Source organism: Ambystoma mexicanum, chromosome 10, assembly GCF_040938575.1.
Source record: "Ambystoma mexicanum isolate Mex_15411 chromosome 10, UKY_AmexF1_1, whole genome shotgun sequence".
Taxonomy (NCBI): Eukaryota; Metazoa; Chordata; class Amphibia; order Caudata; family Ambystomatidae; genus Ambystoma; species Ambystoma mexicanum.
The window spans coordinates 25,114,175-25,139,912 of NC_090932.1; the positions used below are offsets into that span (position 1 = coordinate 25,114,175).

General features: G+C 46.7%; 1 protein-coding gene across 4 annotated transcripts in view; it reads left to right on the forward strand.

The window, feature by feature from the left end:
- The window catches only part of FGF12 (fibroblast growth factor 12), a 1,478,828-nt gene that overhangs the window by 1,324,506 nt on the left and 128,584 nt on the right, over nucleotides 1–25,738 (forward strand). For all 4 annotated transcript variants that reach the window (XM_069617438.1, XM_069617437.1, XM_069617439.1 and 1 more), the window contains one exon: nucleotides 24,331–24,529. In XM_069617438.1, the coding sequence (XP_069473539.1) occupies nucleotides 24,331–24,529 (199 nt within the window). The remainder of the gene's footprint in view (nucleotides 1–24,330; nucleotides 24,530–25,738) is intronic.

Genomic DNA, 25,738 nt, shown 5'->3' on the forward strand with positions numbered 1-25,738 from the left:
CATACTCATGTAGACCTTTCATCTGAAGCCCATGACCATTTTAGCCCTAAGGGCCTGTTTTATAATGGCGCATTAGAGTGAGTGCGTTGTGCGAGTGCTCTTTAGCCTAGAGAGACTGCACAGCTATTGTTGGATCCATACAGACTGTCAAAGAAATCAAGCTGGGACTTCTTACTATTGGACTTTGATCTTGATTAGGCTCCGCCTACATTTCCCAGCTGTCCCATAAATACTGGGATCTGTGCACATTTGCGTGAGTGCTTTTTGCAAGTGCTGTTTAGCTGTTCAGCTGCTCAGCAAACAGCAATCTCATTATCCCCTGACAAAGATTGTTTTTTGCTTTGCTGTTTTGCATAAACTCTGCCATTATTTAATGTATGGCTTTATATACCCTGCAAACAGCAATGCCCAGCGAAGGCGCCTGGCCCTGCTGCTGAGGACTGAACATAAATAAAAGTAAAATTGCCCGCTCTAGATCCGTCGGCTCTGACATTAGACGGTTTTGGCCGTCGTGCTGAAATCCAAGATAACCCGGCTCTCACCCTACCTTCTGAGCCAATGCTTAACAAACACACAGGTTTGACGGCGCCGGAAACGACCTGGATGCAGGCGGGAGTCCTGCTGTAGGACGATGCCTGAACGCCTGTAACAAACACACGGCGAAGGTAACATGGCACATGCCTCACCGACCAGTGCGATCATTAATAAACACCCAGGATTGAGGGTAGCGATCCCATTGCTGAAAGACATGGATCCTCGTCTTTACAAATATGGGATGAAGACATATTGGCCTGCCAGACTCCGCTCTGTTTAACTAACAAGTCGCCGCGCGAGACAGTAAATGAGTTAGATTCTCGCACGGCTGGAAAAACAAATGCATCCACGCCGACCCAGGCTCAAATACATACATTAGATCATTCCTGCATGCCTGCATTATATTCCCAAATAGTTGGCAATCATTTATTGAGTGTGTCACTGGATGAGTAACTTCTAAAGCCTCTGTGCAACAGTAGGACAAGGCCCCCAGCCATAAAAACACCTGCGATAGAAAACAAAACGTATGAAGTGCTGTGTCAATTCGTACCAGAAAGCCAGCTGATTGCATCTAATACACAGGTGTCAGACCCGTCTCATTCTCCTATATCCCACATCGCCTAATTCTCCATTAAATTCGACAGCATCGTGATCTATATCATTTGTGAGACCTACCTCGAGGCCATCGTTTGGCCTAAAACAACTGCCCATTCCTGCATATGAAATTACATTAGCAGCCATGACTAATGCACTGTTTATCTATGAGATACTGGGAAAAAAATCCGACCAGCATACAGAGCTGTTAAGTGATATTTTCAAAACTAGGCTACATCACTGATGATGTAAGCCAACAAAAATTAAAATTACAAGAAATCGGGCACAATACGTCCTAATCATCGGTGACATAACCATAAACTCTTCCCTCCGCTCCAACGACCCTCAGGGCTGGTCAGGCATTACCAATACTTAGGCACAATGAGGAGTCTTGTCCTCACATAACATTGGATAAAACACTTGATATACCAATCATTGTGGATATTGAAGATACACACAAATCCCAGACTGTGCACATTGCCAACCAGACAATTAAAGAAACTGAAACTATTATAGTGGAAAATGAAATAACACAAGAACCGACATTTGAGGTATTCCAAAAATCCAGGACAAAAAAAAAATCTAAACGAGGCAAAATGGTGGAGGCAAAGAAGAAAACAAAAAATCAGATGTCTATAAAAAAAGCCTCTAATTCAAAAGCAAAGAAATGTACTGGTGCTTTCACTACCCCCCTCGACAAATAATCCATACCTCTGGTGATAAAACAAACTCAATCACCCTAGAGGAGCCAACTAGGCTTGAATCTCAGATTATAGAGACTGATACAACTATTTGCGATAATAGCTCTCCTTCCTTGGAGAAAAATAGAGCTCAGGATGAAGAAGAAAGTGATATGTTAAACTATTCAACTTACTCTTTGTTACCAATTGATAGTATCTCCCAAATGGCGGCCGATCGATGAAATATCAAATGACATAACAAGACCCCTCATGCTTAATCAGAGTGTAAATAACAGATCTTCCCTATGCTTGTTGCAAAGAAGAATTTGCCCAATTAGAAACAATAAACATACAAATGACGGGGTTAGACCTGAAGTAATAACCAATGGAGATACAATGGCGCCTGAATCAAAAAATAGAAACCATATGGAACTAAATGTACCTACATCCCCTAATGGTCGAAATTTGAGAGATACCTATTTTAGATGAACAGACATGCTCACACTAACAATGAGAGATAGACATCACAAAGACCCCTATCCCGATCGATCTACAATATTTGCCCTATTTCAAATGATTCCAAAAACTAAAGACTATCGAAACGTACGATATCCAAAGCTTATATGTCTACAACTCCAGAATGATGGATGCTGTATCCTTAGTTGTCCATTCACAAATTGTGAAACAGATGATATGGGATGAAAGAGACAGAATACATTAGAACGGTTTCACTATGAATGTTAAAAAAGCACAGGATGCCCAGACAAAAAAGAATACACATGAAACAACTCATGTATCAGCAAATCTATCAGTTTATGAAAAACCCAAACAATTAGTGATCAACTGCGTGAAGTCTTTTTTTAATGTTACCTGCAACCCCCTCAGGAAAAAAAATGTTACAGCTTAAAAAAGGCATCAAGGAAACTAATCACGGGAAAGATGATTAATGTTTAAATAATTACTCCTTGCAGGCAATGCGAATGGGGGTGTGGAACACCAGAGGCTTTTCACACTTTATGAAAACCCACAAAAATCATCCATTATATGAATACAATCTTATTTTGCGTCAAGGCACCTGGATTACAAATGAAGCTATATGGCCTAACTATGCGGTGTGTTGGATACCACAATTAAACAATCCAGAGGTAGACCTATGGCTGTTTTACTTGCTGCCCTGAGAATTAATGCACAAAGTAAAATATCAGCTTGGCACTCGCCTCACCCTTGCATCCAGGTACTAAAATTAGAATTTGAAAATCCCATGCACCCCTGGCCCCACTCTCAGCCATTCTCAATGTCTAGTGGAACCCTGCCAGTATCACAGACAAAGAATTCATGGACCACATAACAGAAATGCTTGATCTCATTGCCAATGAGATAGAGATCCATGCTACGTTACTAGTGGGGGACCTAAATACAAGGTGCATCTCTTCCAACAATGCCCCTCTTACATCTAAAGCGTCCAGATGGATGAATCTTATGACAGTAAGAAACATATCCTTAAATAACGGTGTGATTGTGGGTCATATTCCTCCCAATCATACGTGGAGGAAAAGAATTCGACCCGCGTCCATTATAGATGGTGTTTTCATCTCCACTCAAACACTAAATCAAGTTGCAACATTTTCTGTCATAACTACTTTAGAAAGTGGTCATAACATACTAGAAACCACCTGGATTCCTAGTAAAAGTCAGCCTCGACAATATTGTGTACCACACATACAACTAACAGGGAAGAAATCGTAGAAAATGGAGAAAACCAAAACTAGACAACTTTCTAGATCAACTACATGAGGTTCAAGGAAATGAGGAAAATTGCTCTTCCCTTAGCACGCTAAATTCGTACACTAACGCTCTAACCCTATTCTACCCAAAACGTAGCTACACAACTCATCTCATCTACCGAAAGATACCTATACATGACCCTGAAATTTGTGAGAGAATAAGAAAGATGAGATTTGATATAAGAAATGCCAAAGCTCCATCATTTCAGGAGCACAAGAAAAAGATCAATAAGAACTTTCTAATTCATCACAAAGTTATGAAAACACAAAAAGCCAATGAAAAAATGCTCACTGCTCTCACAGCCAATTCCAGTGCACACAATGGGACCTACCTACGGAAGGAGCTAACACAGGCACACCGTCGTTACTAATGAATGCAATAGGTGAGTTGGAAGGGATACACCACTTCTCAAACCTTTTTCCGGACCCACCAGTTTCTGTCACTGACTGTGAAACGCATATCAACTATGCTGTAAAAATGAAGCTCGATATAGATGACATCCTCCTGCAAATTAAAAAACTAAGCTCGTCAAGAGCTCCCGGTCTGATGCAATATCTAGTAGCAATATTAAAGAACATCCTAATCAATGGTCCCAAATCCCTCTCAATAAATACGAAAGGGTGACCCTTTCGGGTATCATACACCTCTCATGGAAGCAATCCATATTAATACTGATCTATAAAAAATGCTATTGAAATATACCAACAAATTATAGACCCCTTGCACTCTTGGATACTCCAGGGAAAATGTATGCAAGACTAGTCTTGAGAGACCTGACCAAATGGCTAAAAAATGAAAATATGCAAGATAACTTTCAATCGGGATTCATCAGTGGTGTGGGTACAGTACCAAATCTACTCATAGCGGCTGCCCTGAAAAAGAAAGCCATAACAAGTTAGCAGCCAATATAAATGCCTATGAGAGATTTCAAACAAGCGTTTCATTCAGTGTCGCATACACTCTTATGGCAAAAGCTAAAAGTAGCAGGCTGTCCATCATACATTGTAAATCTGCTCCATCAGTTATACACCAACACTGGTGTTCGTGTGAAGCTAAGTGAACAAGGCTTACTATCTCGCCCTATAAAACATGCCATGGGCTAAAACAAGGATGTTTCCTTGCAGCCACCCTTTTCAACTTTTACATCAAAGATATTTATAAGTATATACCTCCAATTAGAGCGTTTCCCCCAAAATTAGGTGAATACCCTATAAATTGGTTGCTCTATTTTGACGATCTTATTCTGATCGATCAAACACCAATCGGCCTCCAGAGACAACTTGCTCAAGTTAAAGTGATCCCCCATAAATATGGCAAATTCTCTTATACCCCATTGCTGATATATTATAAGCAAAATGTTATCCCTGCTTTAATTTATGGCACGCAGTCAAAAATCCTGGCATTTCGTCCACACTGGGATTATTTTGAAGGTGTATTCTGGAAAGCATTACTGCCGGTCCCCAAAATCTTTCCTATCGCCATGAGCTAGGTTTGATACCCTTGAGCGCGGCGGTATCATAGAATGTAATATCACTCTACTGAAAATGCTTAATGAAAGATACATTTAAACAAACTGTAATTTCAATAATTGCTGATAACTTGGATTGCAAAATTAATAATCCGCTAAACATATGGCATGAAAGATGCAAAACAAACCTAATGGAAGCTGACATCGACAGAAAGACACTTGCATGCAACCCTGAACGTGGTGACAAACGAACATTTTGGTATCATGAGTGGGCCAGGACGGAGACAAAATGTAAGAAATATCAAATATTTAAGTATAGCATTTTCACTCCCAAAATGTTTAACCAAATTCAGAAATACTTATTAACATTCCCTGATAATATATACCGTAATCAAATAATGAGACTACGTTTTGACCTCTTGCCGAGAAGAATGGTACTGGCAAGGAGATATAAGCACCAAGAGCAGATAACTGTATGTAGAATTTGCAATCTTGAAAGCCACAGTAAACATAAGAACAATTAATTGCTGAATGTAGTGCACTATCTGTTACGAGGAAAGAGCATTTTCACAAATTCCTCGGCAACTATTGTACATTAACGTCAAATGCTATGTGGACTACGATTATAAATGCACAACAAATATCGTTATGTATTTCCACAATAGACTTTCTCCAAAAACTAAATTTGTATCCCGGGATGTGAATGGAAAACAGAGTATTGTAATTTTGCTGATGATCTCAAAGGTGCAATTAATATGGCGCAAATATGACACTCTTGCTTAAAACCGAACATTGACTATTCCTGATGCACATGAGTGACAATGTATCATGTATGAAGAAGGATGAAAATGAAAGACAATGTATTCAGGATGAATTTAGATTGCATCATCAAATAGATAAAATAATAGAAATGATCAGATCTAATGAAGATGCACTGTGAGTTGGACCGTTTATTGATATTTATTAGCTTTTAAGCTGCAATATGTTTTACTTAATTCTTATATTTCTTTTGCCTTTTATCTGCTTCTCCATCTTGTTGTATCTTTGTTTGTCTTCCTTTTTTTTCATGCTCGAATAATATCATTTGAAAAGTTGTAATGTACAACTAAACCAAATAAAAAAGTAAAAAGATTTTAAAACTGGCACAAATCCATGAGAAAACGCCTTGTGAATCTGGCGCTAAGACTCCAATTAGCAACAAAGAGTGGAGTTTCCCACAATTCTTAGAGTGGGAGAAGAGGTGTCCTTGGCTTAAATGAGAACACCCATATTCCCCGTTTTATCCAAGTGTTTTGAGCCTGATTTGTCCACAGAAGGTACACGAAAACAAGAGGAGGAACAGCGAATCGCGGGACCTGACATAGCAAGATAATGTGCAGCCTTTAGGTGCAAGCGCGTCACATGCCGCATGCCGCTGCCCAGAGAAGTTATCTTAAGGGGAAAGGGATTTGTGTACTGGGAGCATTTGCCCCAAGTAAGACTCCCATGGCTGGGAATAATCAGCAGCAGCCCTAGAGGGTGGCCCATCCTCACCTAGAACCCATCCTACATCCAGTTCAATCCAAGATGTCCCCTTCCACCCACCACCAATCCTGAACTCATAAAGAAATGCACTGCACGCAATTATAGGGGTGTTACTCCCCGGGGACATAGGGTACTAATTTCACCCTCTGCATCGAGGTGCAGGTGCATTAAATGCACCCCTTCATGTGGGCATTCTATTGTGTGGTGCATTGACGTGCTTGCCCCTATTTGTGACTTTTGTCTTAAAGTGATGTATCTTGATTGCTCAGCCAGTGCTACCAACAGGTGAGTCAGGGGAAGCCTAGGGAACCCAGTTCATGCCTTTATCACTAGTCTTCTTGTACCCTTTATTTGGACTTCAGGAAAATCATGTTGAGACCCGACAAACCATTCCGTGGCCGTGTTTTACCACACCAACCTGCCCTTCTTGACTCACCGCCTCTTCGAAGGAAGGCAAGGCCATGCTATGCCATGCACTGCTTTGCTACTCTGCGCTCAATCACATCACACAGCGGCCATCACTGCACCCCGTGCCCCATCAGCACACCCCATGCCACCTCACTTATATCTCCCTTAGGGGTCCCGCATTCGGCAGTGACTGCTGCCAGGACATGGGGCGTGGAACAGTATCCCTTAACCAACTTCTACGTGGTGCTACCATAGGGTCAACTGCAACCGGCAGCCACCACAAGGTCCCCATCCCACAAGGTCCGCAGCGCAGCCAGCTGCCACCACAAGGTGCCCAACGCAGCCAGCCCCCATCGCAGCCAGCTGCCACCACAAGGTCCCCACCGCAGCCAGCTGCCACCACAAGGTGCCCAGCGCAGCCATCCCCCATCGCAGCCAGCTGCCACCACAAGGTCCCCAGCGCAGCCAGCCCCCATCTCAACCAGCTGCCACCACAAGGTCCCCACCGCAGCCAGCTGCAACCACAAGGTCCCCATCGCAGCCAGCTGCCACCACAATCCACAAGGTCCCCATCGCAGCCAGCTGCCAACACAAGGTCCACAGCGCAGCCAGCTGCAACCACAAGGTCCCCAGGGCAGCCTGCCCCCATCGCAGCCAGCTGCCACCACAAGGTCCCCACCGCAGCCAGCTGCCACCACAAGGTCCCCAGCGCAACCTGCCCCCATCGCAGCCAGCTGCCACCACAAGGTCCCCACCGCATCCAGCTGCCACCACAAGGTCCCCAGCGCAGCCAGCTGCAACCACAAGGTCCCCAGCGCAGCCTGCCCCATCGCAGCCAGCTGCCACCACAAGGTCCCCACTGCAGCCAGCTGCCACCACAAGGTCCCCAGCGCAGCCTGCCCCCATCGCAGCCAGCTGCCACCACAAGGTCCCCACCGCATCCAGCTGCCACCACAAGGTCCCCAGCGCAGCCAGCTGCAACCACAAGGTCCCCATCGCAGCCTGCCCCATGGCAGCCAGCTGCCACCACAAGGTCCCCACCACAGCCAGCTGCCACCACAAGGTCCCCAGCGCAGCCTGCCCCCATCGCAGCCAGCTGCCACCACAAGGTCCCCACCGCAGCTAGCTGCCACCACAAGGTCCCCAGCGCAGCCAGCTGCCAGCGTCAAAACGCCCTGCAAATAGCAGACGTGCTATACCAAGACCACATACCATGTATTCACGTGACTCACAGGTCATGTTGTACAGACACGTTTTTCTTAGGTTTTGCAAACTTCAAAAACCTTCCAAAAACGTAATGTTTCTATTGCGCGTATGAGGAGAGGGAGTAATATGACTTTTCATGAGCACACGGCTTCATATATGTTGATATACACGGTACTGTGGTTTCCCGGTGCAGGTCAAGCCACAAAGCTGCGAAGCCTTCTGTCAGCTCATGTATGACAAAGTGAGGGATCCTGACAGTGAGGGCCCTTCACAGTGAGGGCCCTTGCATTATTGCAAAGGAGTAAAAAGGCATTCCAATTTGGCAATCCTGATTTCTCGATTTCACACAAAAACGGCAAATTATGGTGTTTTGTCAAATGCATTTTATTTTTCGACTTTAAAAAGTGAAGACGGGCCTGAAAGGTAATGGAGCTGCAAGGTGAAATAACGTAACATGCTGCGTCATCACTAATGATCTCCAAGTGTGCAGCATCGGGTGAATGGTCTCCAGGGGGATCACTAATGGTCTCCAGGAGGCAGCATCAGGTGAATGGTCTCCAGGGGGATCACTAATGGTCTCCAGGGGACAGTATCGGGTGAATGGTCTCCAGGGGGATCACTAATGGTCTCCAAGTGTGCAGCATCAGGTGAATGGTCTCCAGGGGGGTTACTAATGGTCTCCAGGGTGGCAGCATCGGGTGAATGGTCTCCAGGGGGATCACTAATGGTCTCCAGGGGGCAGCATCAGGTGAATGGTCTCCAGGGGGGTCACTAATGGTCTCCAGGGTGGCATCATCGGGTAAATGATCTCCAGGGGGATCACTAATGGTCTCCAGGGGGCATCATCGGGTGAATGGTCTCCAGGGGGATCACTAATGGTCTCCAGGAGGCAGCATCAGGTGAATGGTCTCCAGGGGGATCACTAATGGTCTCCAGGAGGCAGCATCAGGTGAATGGTCTCCAGGGGGATCACTCATGGTCTCCAGGGGGCAGCATCAGGTGAATGGCCTCCAGGGGGATCACTAATGGTCTCCAAGTGTGCAGCATCGAGTGAATGGTCTCCAGGGGGGTCACTAATGGTCTCCAGGGTGGCAGCATCGTGTGAATGGTCTCCAGGGGGATCACTAATGGTCTCCAGGGGGCAGCATCGGGTGAATGGTCTCCAGGGGGGTCACTAATGGTCTCCAGGGTGGCATCATCGGGTGAATGATCTCCAGGGGGATCACTAATGGTCTCCAGGGGGCAGCATCGGGTGAATGGTCTCCAGGGGGATCACTAATGGTCTCCAGGAGGCAGCATCGGGTGAATGGTCTCCAGGGGGATCACTAATGGTCTCCCGGTGGCAGCATCGGGTGAATGGTCTCCAGGGGGATCACTAATGGTCTCCAGGAGGCAGCATCAGGTGAATGGTCTCCAGGGGGATCACTAATGGTCTCCAGGAGGCAGCATCGTGTGAATGGTCTCCAGGGGGATCACTAATGGCCTCTAGGAGGCAGCATCGGGTGAATGGTCTCCAGGGGGATCATTAATGGTCTCCAAGGTGGCAGCATCGGGTGAATGGTCTCCAGAGGGATCACTAATGGTCTCCAGGAGGCAGCATCGTGTGAATGGTCTCCAGGGGGATCACTAATGGTCTCCAGGAGGCAGCATCAGGTGAATGGTCTCCAGGGGGATCACTAATGGTCTCCAAGGTGGCAGCATCGGGTGAATGGTCTCCAGGGGGATCACTAATGGTCTCCAGGAGGCAGCATCGGGTGAATGGTCTCCAGGGGGATCACGAATGGTCTCCAGGAGGCAGCATCGGGTGAATGGTCTCCAGGGGGATCACTAATGGTCTCCAGGGGGCAGCATCAGGTGAATGGTCTCCAGGGGGATCACTAATGGTCTCCAGGAGGCAGCATCGGGTGAATGGTCTCCAGGGGGATCACTAATGGTCTCCAGGAGGCAGCATCAGGTGAATGGTCTCCAGGGGAAATACTAAGGGTCTCCAAGGTGGCAGCATCGGGTGAATGGTCTCCAGGGGGATCACTAATGGTCTCTCGGTGGCAGCATCAGGTGAATGGTCTCCAGGGGGATCACTAATGGTCTCCAGGAGGCAGCATCGGGTGAATGGTCTCCAGGGGGATCACTAATGGTCTCCAGGGGGCAGCATCAGGTGAATGGTCTCCAGGGGGATCACTAATGGTCTCCAGGAGGCAGCATCGGGTGAATGGTCTCCAGGGGGATCACTAATGGTCTCCAGGAGGCAGCATCAGGTGAATGGTCTCCAGGGGGATCACTAATGGTCTCCAAGTTGGCAGCATCGGGTGAATGGTCTCCAGGGGGATCACTAATGGTCTCCAGGAGGCAGCATCGGGTGAATGGTCTCCAGGGGGATCACTAATGGTCTCCAGGAGGCAGCATCGGGTGAATGGTCTCCAGGGGGATCACTAATGGTCTCCAGGGGGCAGCATCAGGTGAATGGTCTCCAGGGGGATCACTAATGGTCTCCAGGAGGCAGCATCGGGTGAATGGTCTCCAGGGGGATCACTAATGGTCTCCAGGGGGCAGCATCGGGTGAATGGTCTCCAGGGGGAATACTAAGGGTCTCCAAGGTGGCAGCATCGGGTGAATGGTCTCCAGGGGGATCACTAATGGTCTCCAGGGGGCAGCATCGGGTGAATGGTCTCCAGGGGAAATACTAAGGGTCTCCAAGGTGGCAGCATCGGGTGAATGGTCTCCAGGGGGATCACTAATGGTCTCCCGGTGGCAGCATCGGGTGAATGGTCTCCAGGGGGATCACTAATGGTCTCCAAGGTGGCAGCATCGGGTGAATGGTCTCCAGGGGGATCACTAATGGTCTCCAGGAGGCAGCATCCGGTGAATGGTCTCCAGGAGGATCACTAATGGTCTCCAGGAGGCAGCATCGTGTGAATGGTCCCCAGGGGGATCACTAATGGTCTCCAGGAGGCAGCATCGGGTGAATGGTCTCCAGGGGGATCACTAATGTCTCCAGGAGGCAGCATCGGGTGAAGGGTCTCCAGGGGGATCACTAATGGTCTCCAGGGGGCAGCATCTGGTGAATGGTCTACAGAGGGATCACTAATGGTCTCCAGGGGTCAGCATCGGGTGAATGGTCCCCAGGAGGATCACTAATGGTCTCCAGGAGGCAGCATCGGTTGAATGGTCTCCAGGGGGATCACTAATGGTCTCCAGGCGGCAGCATCGGGTGAATGGTCTCCAGGGGGATCAAAAATGGTCTCCAGGAGGCAGCATCAGGTGAATGGTCTCCAGGGGGATCACTAATGGTCTCCAGGTGGCAGCATCAGGTGAATGGTCTCCAGGGGGATCACTAATGGTCTCCCAGGGGAAGCATCGGGTGAATGGTATACAGGGGGATCACAAATGGTCTCCAAGTGTGCATCATGGGGTGAATGATCTCCAAGGGGATCTCTAATGGTCTCCAAGATGGCAGCATCGGGTGAATGGTCTCCAGGGGGATCACTAATGGTCTCTAAGGTGGAAGCATCGGGTGAATGATCTCCAGGGGGATCACTAATGGTCTCCAGGGGGCAGCATCAGGTGAATGGTCTCCAGGGGGATCACTAATGGTCTCCAGGGGTCAGCATCGGGTGAATGGTCTCCAGGGGGATCACTAATGGTCTCCAGGAGGCAGCATCGGGTGAATGGTCTCCAGGGGGATCACTAATGGTCTCCAGGAGGCAGCATCAGGTGAATGGTCTCCAGGGGGATCACTAATGGTCTCCAGGAGGCAGCATCGGGTGAATGGTCTCCAGGTAGCAGCATCAGGTGAATGATCTCCAGGGGGATCACTAATGTCTCCAGGAGGCAGCATCAGGTGAATGGTCTCCAGGGGATCACTAATGTTCTCCAGGTGGCAGCATCAAGTGAATGGTCTCCAGGGGGATCACTATTGGTCTCCAGGAGGCAGCATCAGGTGAATGGTCTCCAGGGGGATCACTAATGGTCTCCAAGGGCAGCATCAGGTGAATGGTCTCCAGGGGGACACTAATGGTCTCCAGGGTGGCAGCATCGGGTGAATGGTCTCCAGGGGGATCACTAATGGTCTCCAAGTGTGCATCATCGGGTGAATGATCTCCAGGGGAATCACTAATGGGCATCGGGGGCAGCATCGGGTGAATGGTCTCCAGGGGGATCACTAATGGTCTCCAGGAGGCAGCATCAGGTTAATGGTCTCCAGGGGGATCCCTAATGGTCTCCAGGAGGCAGCATCATGTGAATGGTCTCCAGGGGGATCACTAAGGGTCTCCAAGGTGGCAGCATAGGGTGAATGGTCTCCAAGGGGATCACTAATGGTCTCCAGGGGGCAGCATCAGGTGAATGGTCTCCAGGGGTATCACTAATGGTCTCCAGGAGGCAGCATCAGGTGAATGGTCTCCAGGGGGATCACTTATGGTCTCCAGGAGGCAGCATCAGGTGAATGGTCTCCAGGGGGATCACTAATGGTCTCCAGGAGGCAGCATCGTGTGAATGGTCTCCAGGGGGATCATTAATGGCCTCCAGGAGGCAGCATCGGGTGAATGGTCTCCAGGGGGATCACTAATGGTCTCCAAGGTGGCAGCATCGGGTGAATGGTCTCCAGGGGGATCACTAATGGTCTCCAGGAGGCAGCATCGTGTGAATGGTCTCCAGGGGGATCACTAATGGTCTCCAGGAGGCAGCATCAGGTGAATGGTCTCCAGGGGGATCACTAATGGTCTCCAAGGTGGCAGCATTAGGTGAATGGTCTCCACGGGGATCACTAATGGTCTCCAGGAGGCAGCATCGGGTGAATGGTCTCCAGGGGGATCACTAATGGTCTCCAGGGGGCAGCATCAGGTGAATGGTCTCCAGGGGGATCACTAATGGTCTCCAGGAGGCAGCATCGGGTGAATGGTCTCCAGGGGGATCACTAATGGTTTCCAGGAGGCAGCATCAGGTGAATGGTCTCCAGGGGAAATACTAAGGGTCTCCAAGGTGGCAGCATCGGGTGAATGGTCTCCAGGGGGATCACTAATGGTCTCCCGGTGGTAGCATCGGGTGAATGGTCTCCAGGGGGATCACTAATGGTCTCCAAGGGCAGCATCAGGTGAATGGTCTCCGGGTGGACACTAATGGTCTCCACTGTGGCAGCATCGGGTGAATGGTCTCCAGGGGGATCACTAATGGTCTCCAAGTGTGCATCATTGGGTGAATGATCTCCAAGGGGATCACTAATGGGCATCGGGGGCAGCATCGGGTGAATGGTCTCCAGGGGGATCACTAATGGTCTCCAGGAGGCAGCATCAGGTTAATGGTCTCCAGGGGGATCACTAATGGTCTCCAAGGTGGCAGCATCGGGTGAATGGTCTCCAGGGGGATCACTAATGGTCTCCAGGAGGCAGCATCAGGTTAATGGTCTCCAGGGGGATCACTAATGGTCTCCAGGAGGCAGCATCAGGTGAATGGTCTCCAGGGGGATCACTAAGGGTCTCCAAGGTGGCAGCATAGGGTGAATGGTCTCCAGGGGGATCACTAATGGTCTCCAGGGGGTAGCATCAGGTGAATGGTCTCCAGGGGCATCACTAATGGTCTCCAGGAGGCAGCATTGTGCGAATGGTCTCTAGGGGGATCACTAATGGTCTCCAGGAGGCAGCATCGGGTGAATGGTCTCCAGGGGGATCACTAATGGTCTCCAGGAGGCAGCATCGGGTGAATGGAATCCAGGGGGATCACTAATGGTCTCCAAGGGCAGCATCGGGTGAATGGTCTCCAGGGGGATCACTAATGGTCTCCATGTGGCAGCATTGGGTGAATGGTCTCCAGGGGGATCACTAATGGTCTCCAGGGGGATCACTAATGGTCTCCAGGGGGCAGCATCGGGTGAATGACCTCCAGGGGGATCACTAATGGTCTCCAGGATGCAGCATTGGGTGAATGGTCTCCAGGGGGATCACTAATGGTCTCCAGGAGTCAGCATCGGGTGAATGGTTTCCAGGGGGATCATTAATGATCTCCGTGGGAAGCATTAGGTGAATGGTCTCCAGGGGGATCACTAATGGTCTCCAGAAGGCAGCATCGGGTGAATGGTCTCCAGGGGGATCACTAATGGTCACCAGGAGGCAGCATTGGGTGTATGGTCTCCAGGGGGATCACTAATGGTCTCCAGGGGGATCACTAATGGTCACCAGGAAGCAGCATCAGGTGAATGATCTCCAGGGGGATCACTAATGGTCTCCAGGAGGCAGCATTAGGTGAATGGTCTCCAGGGGGATCACTAATGGTCTCCAAGGTGGCAGCATCGGGTGAATGATCTCCAGGGGGATCACTAATGGTCTCCAGGAGGCAGCATCAGGTGAATGGCCTCCAGGGGGATCACTAATGGTCCCCAGGAGGCAGCATCGGGTGAATGGTCTCCAGGGGGATCACTAATGATCTCCAGGAGGCAGCATCGGGTGAATGGTCTCCAGGGGGATCACTAATGGTCTCCAGGGGTCAGCATCGGGTGAATGGGCTCCAGGGGGATTACTAATGGTCTCCAGGGGGCAGCATCGGGTGAATGGCCTCCAGGGGTATCACTAATGGTCTCCAGGGGGCAGCATCGGTTGGATGCTGCTGTCATCACTTATGATCTCCAGGCCTCCAAGGGGCAGCATAATTGGATGCTTCCCTCATCACTAATGGTCTCCAGGGGCAGCATCGGGTGAATGGCTCCAGGGGGATCACTAATGGTCTCCAGGGGGGCAGCATCCATTCGATGCTGCTGTCATCACTAATGGTCCCCAGGGAACAGCATTGGGGGACACAGCATCGGTTGGATGCTGCCCTCATCACTAATGGTCTCCAAGGTGGCAGCATCACTTGAATGATCTCTAGGGTGATCACTAAGGGTCCTCAGGGTTGCAGCATCGGTTGGATGCTTCCCTCATCACAAGTGGGCTCCATGGGGATAATTAATGGTCTCCAGGGGCAGCATGCCCTCATTACAAATGTTCTCCAGGGGGGCAGCATCCATTCGATCCTGCCCTCATCGCTAATGGTCTCCGGGGGCAGCATCAGTTGCATCTGCCCTTATCACTAATGGTCTCCAGGGGCAGCATTGGTCAGATGCTGCCCTTATCAATAATGGTCTCCAGGGGGGTATCATCAGTTGGATGCTTCCCTCTTCAATAATGGTCTCCATGGGGATCACTAATGATCTCCAGGGGCAGCATACCCTCATCACTAATGGTCTACAGGAGGCAGCGTCAGTTGTATGCTGCCCTTATCACTAATGGTCTCCAGGGGCCAGGAGGCAGCATCGGTTGAATGCTTCCCTCATCACTAATTGTCTCCATGGGGACCACTAATGGTCTCCTAGGGCAGCATGTCCTCATCACTAATGGTCTCCGGGGGCCAGCATCCATTCTATGCTGCCCTCATCACTAATGGTCTCCAGGGGGCAGCATTGGTTGGATGATTCCCTCATCGCTAATCATCTCCAGGTGGCAGTACCGGTTGGATGCTTCCCTCATCACTAATGGTCTCCATTTGGCAGCATGCATTACATGGGGCCCTCATCACTAATGGTCTCCAGGGTGCAGCATCCGTTAAAGAGGCCCTACCTGGACGAATATATGACAGGAGTTTAATGAGGTAATGCACCTTCCTGATTCTCATCCAGAAATCTAAGCCTTATTAAAATGGTGATGGAAAATGCTAGCAAGCACTGAGGTCCATATACTTCCATTCTCAATATGCCATGCTGTGGGATATATTGACCCACTAAACAACATTGCCCCACATCATTAAGCTGCAATTGCACAAAAACAACCACAAAAGGGCTGTGCTGGCTTCTGTGAGTGTCATGACTCAAAACAGTGCTTTGCAACAACAACATAAATGGCTGCACCATCCTGCCAAGCACACATCGGGCAGGATGGAACCAGGGGGCACATTAAAGGAGATTGCCAGCGGGTTCCCACATAAACAAAAGGAAGAAAGTGGAAAAAACAGCATTGTTTTGCTGCAAAAGTCAAAATATCCATTGAAAAGAAAACCTTTTTCATCTTTAAAAAAATTGTGACCTTGACGCTAATTCCCTCTGTTCCTTAAAACCACTGGGAATAGGGCCCTGCCATGCCCATCAATGTCCCCATTGTGCCTCAGCAAAACCAAGCCTTATTCCAGAATGACAGGCTGTGCCAGCCAAAATCTGAAAACCAACAAAAGCTGTACTGCACCAAACACAGAAAAGAGCTTAACTTTGGCTAAAAAGCATCAAAATCACTGTTTGAAAAGGAACAAGAGCTCTATGTACAGATGTCAATTTTATGGAGACCTTTGCCTTGTCCAGGCTGTTGTGTAAACCATATTGGAAAGACAGATGCCAACCGAATTTAAGGGAAGAAATGCTAGCAGTTTTCAACACGTGTAAAAATGGGATTTGCTGACTGAAGAAAAAAATGGCCTATTTAAAAAGTAAACTGGTGAAGGAAAGCCTGCCATTATCTAACAATGTAAAGGGGTTTGTGGCTGGTGATAATACCACACATAAGCTATGTTTATTCCACAGGTTTGTTTTAATTCAAGACTCAAAATAAGAAAATAAAGATTAAGAATAGGAAAATAAAGATTAAGACAAATGGGCTGAGTTTGCAAGCTCCATAAACAGGTTTGTTTTTAATTCAAGTGCCAGCCCTGAAACTTTTCCCTAGGGAGGGAGGCACACCATAAACATCCAGGACACGTAAACTGTAATTGCCAGCTTGAAAAACTTTGAATGGGCCAGGAAAAAGAAAGTTCACATGCTCATCAGACATTTGTCTGTGCTTCAGGCTGGGACAATAGAAGTCCTGGGACACTAACCTGTCAAGGGAAGGGGCAATAAAACCTTCAATTAAGCTGAGCAACCCACACCATGCTGAAGGAAATGACAGTTGGCAGCAGTTGAAGTTAAAGGAAAAAAAATGACCCAACAAAGGGAATGCCATTTGTTCGCAAAGACTATTTCAGGAATACACTTTAAAGACTTTTTATCTCTGCAGTAGGACTTTAGAAAAATGTAAATATTTCACTTTTTAGAAGTAATTGTATGGCCTTTCTTTTAAGATGTCATAGGTTTCCTTGCTGCAAAGGGAACAGAAGTAACAAAATACCAGAAAAGTGTACATGTCCCAAATGTACATTTTTATTCTTACATACCTTATGATCAACCCCACATATGTATAAAGTTATGGATTTTTAGGTCAAACTTTTCATGTTTAAAATGATCAAAAAGTAACAACCGTCAAATATAATGTCTCACAGATTGTAGGATTGGACGGCTGTCCTTTACATAAAATATGTGACCTGATTATGCAATTTGTTAAGGTGCGACCATTGTACAAAAGTGTGAATACTGACATGACAGATTTTTGGCAAAAAGGTCTGTTGGAAGTCTTTTTCCATCATAAAATACAACCTCATAAACTGGGTACAACCCAGGGGAGGCAACCAACATTGATTGTCCAATCCAGCTGTTTACAGGCGTGCTTAGTTAAACTCTCTAAGTCATCCTATCCTTATACTGATTACTTTTAATACCGTCAGAATCATTCTTGCAACCCTGCCTTTGATTTCTAGTGCTCGCTCCTTCTCTTTAATAATTCTGCCTTGTGTAAATCCTAAACCCTTAGTCCTATTTCGAGTGATCGGACTGGTTCCGCCGGGGTTGGGCGCTGAGGTGCTAGGGTTGAACTCACACATCAACCCTGGAGCTTACTGTGTCCCTCTTTGGTGGCCTAGCCTGAATGCTCTAGTATAGAGTAAAACTGTTCTTGTCAAAACTGATTTCCTTTCCTTTTTCATTGCTCCATTTTACTCAAAACGCACCCTTCTAGATCTTGCATAACTCATTCAGTTTACCAGCGAGAGACTTAATTTCAAATCAGTGTATTTCACCTGTTTTTATTAAAACCCATTTGAGGTAATTTCAGGCAGGAATTGCAAAGTTTGCAAAGTTTCCAACATGTCATTTGCTGCAACATGTTTTAAACCCTGCCACTCATTTTCAAACTGTATGCTCTTGGTTATCCATTCTTAGGGATTGTTAGTATATTTGCATTGTTGCTTTAGTGAAGAATTGTATCTGCTTCAAGGTTTTTAGACACATTCCTTATTTTATTCATCCATTTCCGAGTGTCATTTTTAGCATTGCAAAGGGGTTTGACATCCGTTTTTCTCTCATATTTGAGAAGGGAAGGTCAGATTTCAATTCTGTTTTCTATTTGTTATTCCTGATTACCTGCTGCTTCTGTTTATCCACTCAGAATTGATTATTTGTGTGTTGAGGGAACCTTGCAGCGGGAAATTCAAACTTGAGTGCTATCTTTCCCAAAATCAAAAAGTGCTCCTATTTCCCGGTGTTTTTTAGATGTGTCAATAGAAGGTTAAACTAAGTGCATTGCTTACAATCCTATTGTTATTATCACTCCATTGGTGATTGCTGCCCCACATTAAACATTGAATGATTTCTTTTAATTTTCAAATAAACATTACATTTTATCAACCAACCTGGTTCATGGTCCATTGTGACCCGGGGTATTTGAAAAGGGTGTGTGATATGAGTGGTGTGCCATCTCAGTATTGATTCTAACATAAAAATAAGCATTTCAGTCGTGTGTTGCATACTAGGCCGAGACCAAGGTCTATGTCGCCTGATTGAAATCCTTAACAATGCCACTGCCCATTAGTGGTCTATACCCTATATTAGCATCTGTGGCAGAGGCTCATGTCAATCTGGTGGGCAGGAGTGTGGGTGGAATCTGCCTGTAACTGCCTGCATTCTCTCCTGCCCACTTATGCCTCTCCCACGGGTCTGCACTTGTTCGCCTCAGCCTGGGCTCTGGGCACCTTATTCCCTCTTCAGCCATCTCCTGTCCCCATGCAATCCCACCTCCACCATCCTCTTCTCTGGCGACCCCGCTGCCTTACCTTTTCCCAGCTCTGCACTGGTATCTTTCTCAGTGCCTACTTTGAAGGCACCATGAAAGAGGACACATTCAACAGATAGCATATTTAAAAAGAACACATGTCTAACTTAAATGTCAGGATGGAGAAAGGCCTAACGTGCCCCATGCGAAGGTGGGTTTTCCCTACCTAAATAAAACTAAGGATAATCTGAGTCAAAGAGTTCAATTTAGGGATCTGTCTGTGTCCAAAAGCTATGCTTGCCTTCACAACTATAACATAGAATGTGTAGGTATTGCAGCACTCAAAAGAAAACCAGTGTTTAATATAAAGTCCTGAGCTTCTTCCAGTCCACAGCTTTCTTCAGCTCCCTTCCCCTAGTACAAAACAGTTAAACAAAGTAAAGTCCCAAAGTTCCCTTTCTTAGAATTAGAAAGCAATTAGTCTTTTCAGGTCCCAGGGTCCCCATACCCAAGTTAGGACTCAGGGTACCCTTCCCCCAGTTCCAAGGCACATATTTCAAACAGCCTTGAAGTGGAATATTCCTTGTCAGAACTCAGGGTTCCCTTCCACAAGCTCCAAGTGCCACACTTCAAAACAAAACACACAATTCCCTTATTTTCCACAATTTAGTTCAACTTTGCTGTCAAGTACACAGTTTGGATAATTGTGTAGCTTTTACACATGTTGACATTTTTTTTTACTGAAAACAAGGCTTGAATATCCTTTGGATGCCTGTTTCTTTCACATTATGTTACATTTCAGAATACTGTGGTTGCTTTAGAATGATGTTTATTTTAGCACTTCAATGTATGATGGTTTGAATGGATTTAAACTTCCTCTCCTCTTATTGGCTTTCATCTGGTTAGTTGTACAGTTTTAATTCAATTTGATATTCAATAATGAGATATTTAGCTTAGGGTTCCTTTTCCCTTCATGTTGTGTTTTAATAATTGTTAGATTAACTTTGATTAAATAGTTCAATGTTTGGATACCTTTGAAAACGTGTTTCTTGCCACACATGATCACTCCAATGTAAAATGTTCCCCTTTGTTTCATAGTTGACAGTTAGATGTATTCATTTCACTTAAATAGTTGTTTCTGCGTTCAAAGACTTTAGAGAAACGTGTTTCTTTGCCTTACACAACCACTCTGATACAAAGTAGTTCCTTCTGTTAAATCATTAATAAATATAGTTGTCCATTTCCCTTTAATTGAGCCATTCAATGTTCAGAGACCTTCGAAAATTTGTATCTCACCACACGTGACCACTCGATACAAAGCATTTCAAGAAACGTTCACGTTCACACATGCGCACCAGGTTTCTCCATTACCAGAAACTCACTGGTCGCTTTGAAAGTTGATTCTGCAGCGCAGATCACGCAGCCTTCTTTCTTTAGTGTCGGGGCTTGAGTTCCTGTCCCTCAGGCACTTCTGGGGTTGGCCTCCACCACAGGGGAACAAGCACATTGAATTGAAAGGAAAGGAAGGAAAGGGGCAGCCTTTCAGCATGGCTTCTTTCACTTTTCCAGCTCTGCTCCGGAGAGTCCATATTCCCACACCACATTTGGAGGGTCCTCGGCATCCTGCACCGACCTCCTATTCTCCATCTGTCATTCCCCCTCCCGACTGGGTTGGGCACCATTTATACACCTACATTCCTTTAACAGGCTGCAGGTGTGGATGTTTATTCAGCCCTGCCTGACTACAATTAAAAAGACATACCTGACCTTCATCACTCTTAGCAGGCATCTAACCTCGTCCCAGTACCAGAGAGGTATAAGAGCCTCTCATTCATTGCTCTTACCAGCCTCTTCTTTGTCCCAGTACTGTCACGTGTCAATTATATAGTATATTTGTTTTTATATAACGTGCTTAATACCAAAGAGAGTTCTAGGCGCGGTCCCGGATTCAAACCTGTGCTGCTCTCCGTCGTCTTGCTTCCAAGACGAGCGCGTTGCCACTGAATATACTACCTATCAATGGCAGAGACATGAGGGGAGATGACTTATAATAGCCCATGAAGTTTGGGGCAGGTTTGGGCTAGTTTGGGCTAGTTATCAGTAGGAAAAGGGGGATACCATGTCTCGCCCAAGGGTATTCCACTTCCAGGCCCAAGGACCCTCCACCCAGGTGATCCCCCCTCGCTTCTCTGCCCCCAGGGTCGGGATACAATAGAGATGGCCTTTCCCTGGTCACCTGCGTAAATGTTCCAAGGGGTCAAGGAGTGAGAATACCCTCAGGTTTCTCACACTACCCTCCCATCAAACACCCATAGAAATAGAGAAGGGATTAGATCCTTTTCCGTTTAGCGGCCTTCATCTTACTTTGTGATTTGCTTTTAAGGGAAATTGGTGTTCACTCTATCCTTTCAGGTGAATTTCCCTGTAAGCACTCTGGGTATTTCCTGTGGTCCTAATAGTGATAATCCTTGGATTTGGGTGTGCACACAGGAGGTATTTTCCCTGATCCGGCAAGGCTCAGGCTAGTGGGTCATAAAACACTTGTGTCCACCCCAAACCAGGGGTATTCTGCTTTGTTGTTTCAAACTACACTTTTGTGGGTATAACAAGTACATCATGTCAGCCTGATCCCATGCTTCCTCTGTGTGTATCACTGCTCAGGTGAAGCTTTGCTTCTGAATGCAATGGCTTGAACACATGGCACGCTACAGTTCTATTGCGAGGCTAAGAGAAGGAGAATTTCCAAGCATAATGAATAGCCCAGATGGAGTGTATCAGACCATCATGAAGTTGAAGGTGAACTACTTGCGTTTATCCCTGAAGAAGTCCTTGAAATGATCTTAAAGCGTTTACAGATATCATGTTTTTATGTTATCTAGTTATTAGAAATGTGTTCAACACTAGCCCTACACAGGAGTCCCTTACAAGGTTCAAAGTTTGGAAAGGTGTGAGGTGAAACAGAAGTTACACAATGGTTTCAGGATAGGCTAGAAAGATTAGAATAAGCAAGTGGTAGCAGGAGAGGTGGAGGGGCTAAATTATGTTTGGGGGAAACGGGTATGATTTGAGGCTTTTTCTGAAATTGGTGATTGAGGCTGCAGTGTAGACGTGAAAAGGTAGTGTATTGCATGCCCTGGGTGCCCAGTGGGTAAATGTGTGCTTTTGTGGGCATACTAGCTGGCAGAGTAGAATGTGTAGGAGATGTTGGATCACCTGCCTGGTGTTTGTGTGGGTGATGGGTTTATGTTTGTTACGAATATGACATTGGGTGTTGTGGTCGATTGTGAAAACAATGCAGTGTATGTTGAAGGCAATTATTTGAAGTACAGGAGACTAGTGGAGCTGGGCGAATGCTGGGTTTATATGTGAATGTTTGGGTGCTGAAGGATGAGTCTAGCTACTGTATTTTATATGGCTTTCAGAATCATGGGTTCTACTGGGGAATCCAGTGAGGAGAGCATTACAGTTGTCCAGCTTGGAGAGAACAAGTGCTTAGACTGCAGTGCTGAATTCATCAGGAGGAAGGGTATGATATGATATGATATGGCATTTGTAACGTGCCTATACACAAGTGTTTGATCTTGCGAAGGAGGTGTAGTCATGTTTTGGTTACAGCAGCTATGTGGTGTGTGAAGGAAAGGTGGGGGGTCGATGGTGAAGACAAGTGATTTTACAGGTGTGGAGAGAGCTACGTGTGGGTTGTTCTTGGAAAGTTCTTTGATCCAATGGTTGAAGTAGGGTTTGTGGCTGAGGGGGCAGATTAGGGATGTTCGGTTTTAGAAGAGTTGAGATTGAGGAAGTGTGAGGCCATCCAGGTGCTGAAGCTGGAGAGACAGCTTTTGATGGTGTGGAGTTGTAAGGGGGACGAGGTGTGGAAGTATATTTGTGGGTCATCTGCATATTGTTGGAAATTTACATTTTGTTTGCTACGGGTCTGTCCAATGGATCTGACACATAGGTTGCAGAGGAGTGAAGACAAGGAGTAGCCTTCCAGGATACCATACTTTGTGGTTTTGGGAGGTATTTGACAATGATGAATAGTTTTTGTGTATAAATTGTGGCGGATTGCAGTTCTTGGAAGTGACTTTGGCATTGCGTTGTCTGTTTTGAATTAGTTGCAGCAGTGTTTGAGTGGTGTTCTAGTGGTGGGGCCTGGGTTCTTTTGTCAGTTTCTTTATAGGCATCTCACTTCCTGTTTGATAGAGGGGGGAGCTTGAGAACCATTGTTTATGGTGGGGTCTACGGGTATTGTAATTTGAGGGGGCAATGTTGTTGAGTGCTTGTGTGGACTTGGGGTTGTAATTCTTGAGGAGAATGGAAGGATATGTGTTTGAGGAGGAGGGAGGTGATATGAGTAGTGCAAATGCTGTGTCTGAAATGTGTTGTATTTGTCTGGAAGGGGTTGAGGCATATGTGTGACAGGTGGGGGCTTCCTGTTGAGTAGATTGAGTGTGAATCGGATTGCTAAGTGGTCAGACCACAACACCCACGTTCTATTTTCCACAAATACATGGTTTTTGATCAAATGGTCGTGGATGTTTTCAGCTGTCTGTGGGGCTAGATGGTGACTGGTGTGAGGTCATGGGGGTGAGGGGAGTAAGGATACTCTTTATTATTGGGTTGCTGTCTGGATAGAAATTGCCAGGGTTGAAATTGCCACAGTAGATATTGGTATAGGGGAGATACGGCTGGTAGTTGTGAAGTCAGTCCAGTCAATGTGGAAGTTGGGATTGTGTGTTGGGGCAGTAAATGAGGTAGAGAAAGGTGGGCTGTGGATGTGACAGGCGGAAGCAATTGAGAGAGAGAGCGCTTCACAGGTTTACGGGAATTACAGACTATTCACCTTTGCTGGTTGCTCATTGTTTCATCATTGTGCGGCCTATTTTTGATTACCTTATTTTTAAGTCTAATGCCTTTCACTAAGTCTGCATCTTAAAAGCCCCAGTTTGAGAAAGAACTGTTCTAAAGACGTGTTACTGTCAGTGCTCCGGCATCTCAGCTGGCCTGGTCCACCTTCAGCTAGGCGGATGAACCCATGAGGCAGTGTGAGGGCATCCTTTGAGACTGTGGGATTGGTGGTGTTTAGTTTGTAAAGGCGTGCCTTATCCTGCTCTTGTGCTGGTGCATTATCCCATCCAACCCTCTTCTTTGAATGCACTGCTCGTTTAATGTCCCACCTTGACCATGTACTGAGTGGTAAAATCTTTCGCTAGTCAAAGATTCACCTCATGACTGAGACACCTTTTTTCTTCTGTTTTAGGAGATTTTCACACCTGAATGCAAGTTTAAGGAATCTGTCTTTGAGAACTACTACGTCATCTACTCCTCCACACTGTACCGGCAGGTGGAGTCGGGGCGCGCCTGGTTCCTGGGGCTCAACAAGGAAGGTGGAATCATGAAAGGGAATCGCGTCAAGAAGACCAAGGCCTCTTCGCATTTTGTACCAAAACCCATTGAAGGTAATGGGGCTCGACTACCTCCACATGGGTTTATTCTTGGTTGTGGTTCCTCTACACCCTACATCAGGGCCATTTTAAGCACTTTTGGGTCCCAGGGCACAGGCATCTTTGCTACCCCCCAAACACCCTCTACTGAACAACATGAATTAAGGGATCTAGAATATCTGGTCACCCCCCCCCCCACACACACACACAATCACAACACATTGCTTGATATGCTGCCTGGCAGCGATCACAATAAGCATGGGTATTCCCTGCCAGTCCCCTCACCCTCTTCACTCTTGCTAATCCGAATGATAGACAAGCAGCATTTCAAGGGTAACATTAGTGGTCCACCACAAGGCTACTTGTGTTCTCGCACAGGAACACAACACTTCTCATCAATAGCAGCCATGAGGAAGGTATACGTGCCATTGTATAACTGCGGGACACAGATTATATGAAAAAGGGGCACATAACCCAGAATAGACAGATTGCTCATGTTAGCTGCCTCACAGAAGTGCCCAAGCATGGATTCAGGCGACCAATTGGAAGCCATGACAAAGCTACACATGTCATAACATAGATCATGTGTGCAGATTAGAAGCTACCAGCAAGGTGCTCCCATCCAGACAGATTGCGATTTTTAGAGGGAGACAATTTTGAAGTTGTGTTGCCATGAGAGAGCAAGGAACAAGTGTGTTAGTGCTGTGCAATATGTCAATGTACTTATATAATAAGTATGTATAATAATAGGTTATTTATAGCGCACTTAATACCCAGAGGTTTCTAAGCGCAGGTCCTGGGATCAAACCTGTGTTGCTTTGCATCGTCTTACTTCCAAGGCAAGCGCATTGCCCCTGAGCTATCCTCCCGGCCAAATGTATTATTATAGAGATAACAACACTATAGCCAGTGAGCCCATGAGTGAGCTTTTTTTGAAGATCTTTGACATAGAATAAAATCACTCTGGAGGGCGACAGTTTTGAAAGGTTTAGGGACTGTCAATTTTGAAAAGTTAGGAAATATGTGATTAAATGAGATGCCCAGGATCACACATTGGTTAAGAAGGAATGCTGGGATTTGCACCCACTGTGCAATTTTTGCACTTTAACACTTTCTTTTCAAGTCCTTACCAGGAAGTAAAATAATCAAATTTTATAGGAAAGTACACAAATCACATAACCTAACATTTGAAAAATAAAATGTTCTTTATTATGCAAAATGGGA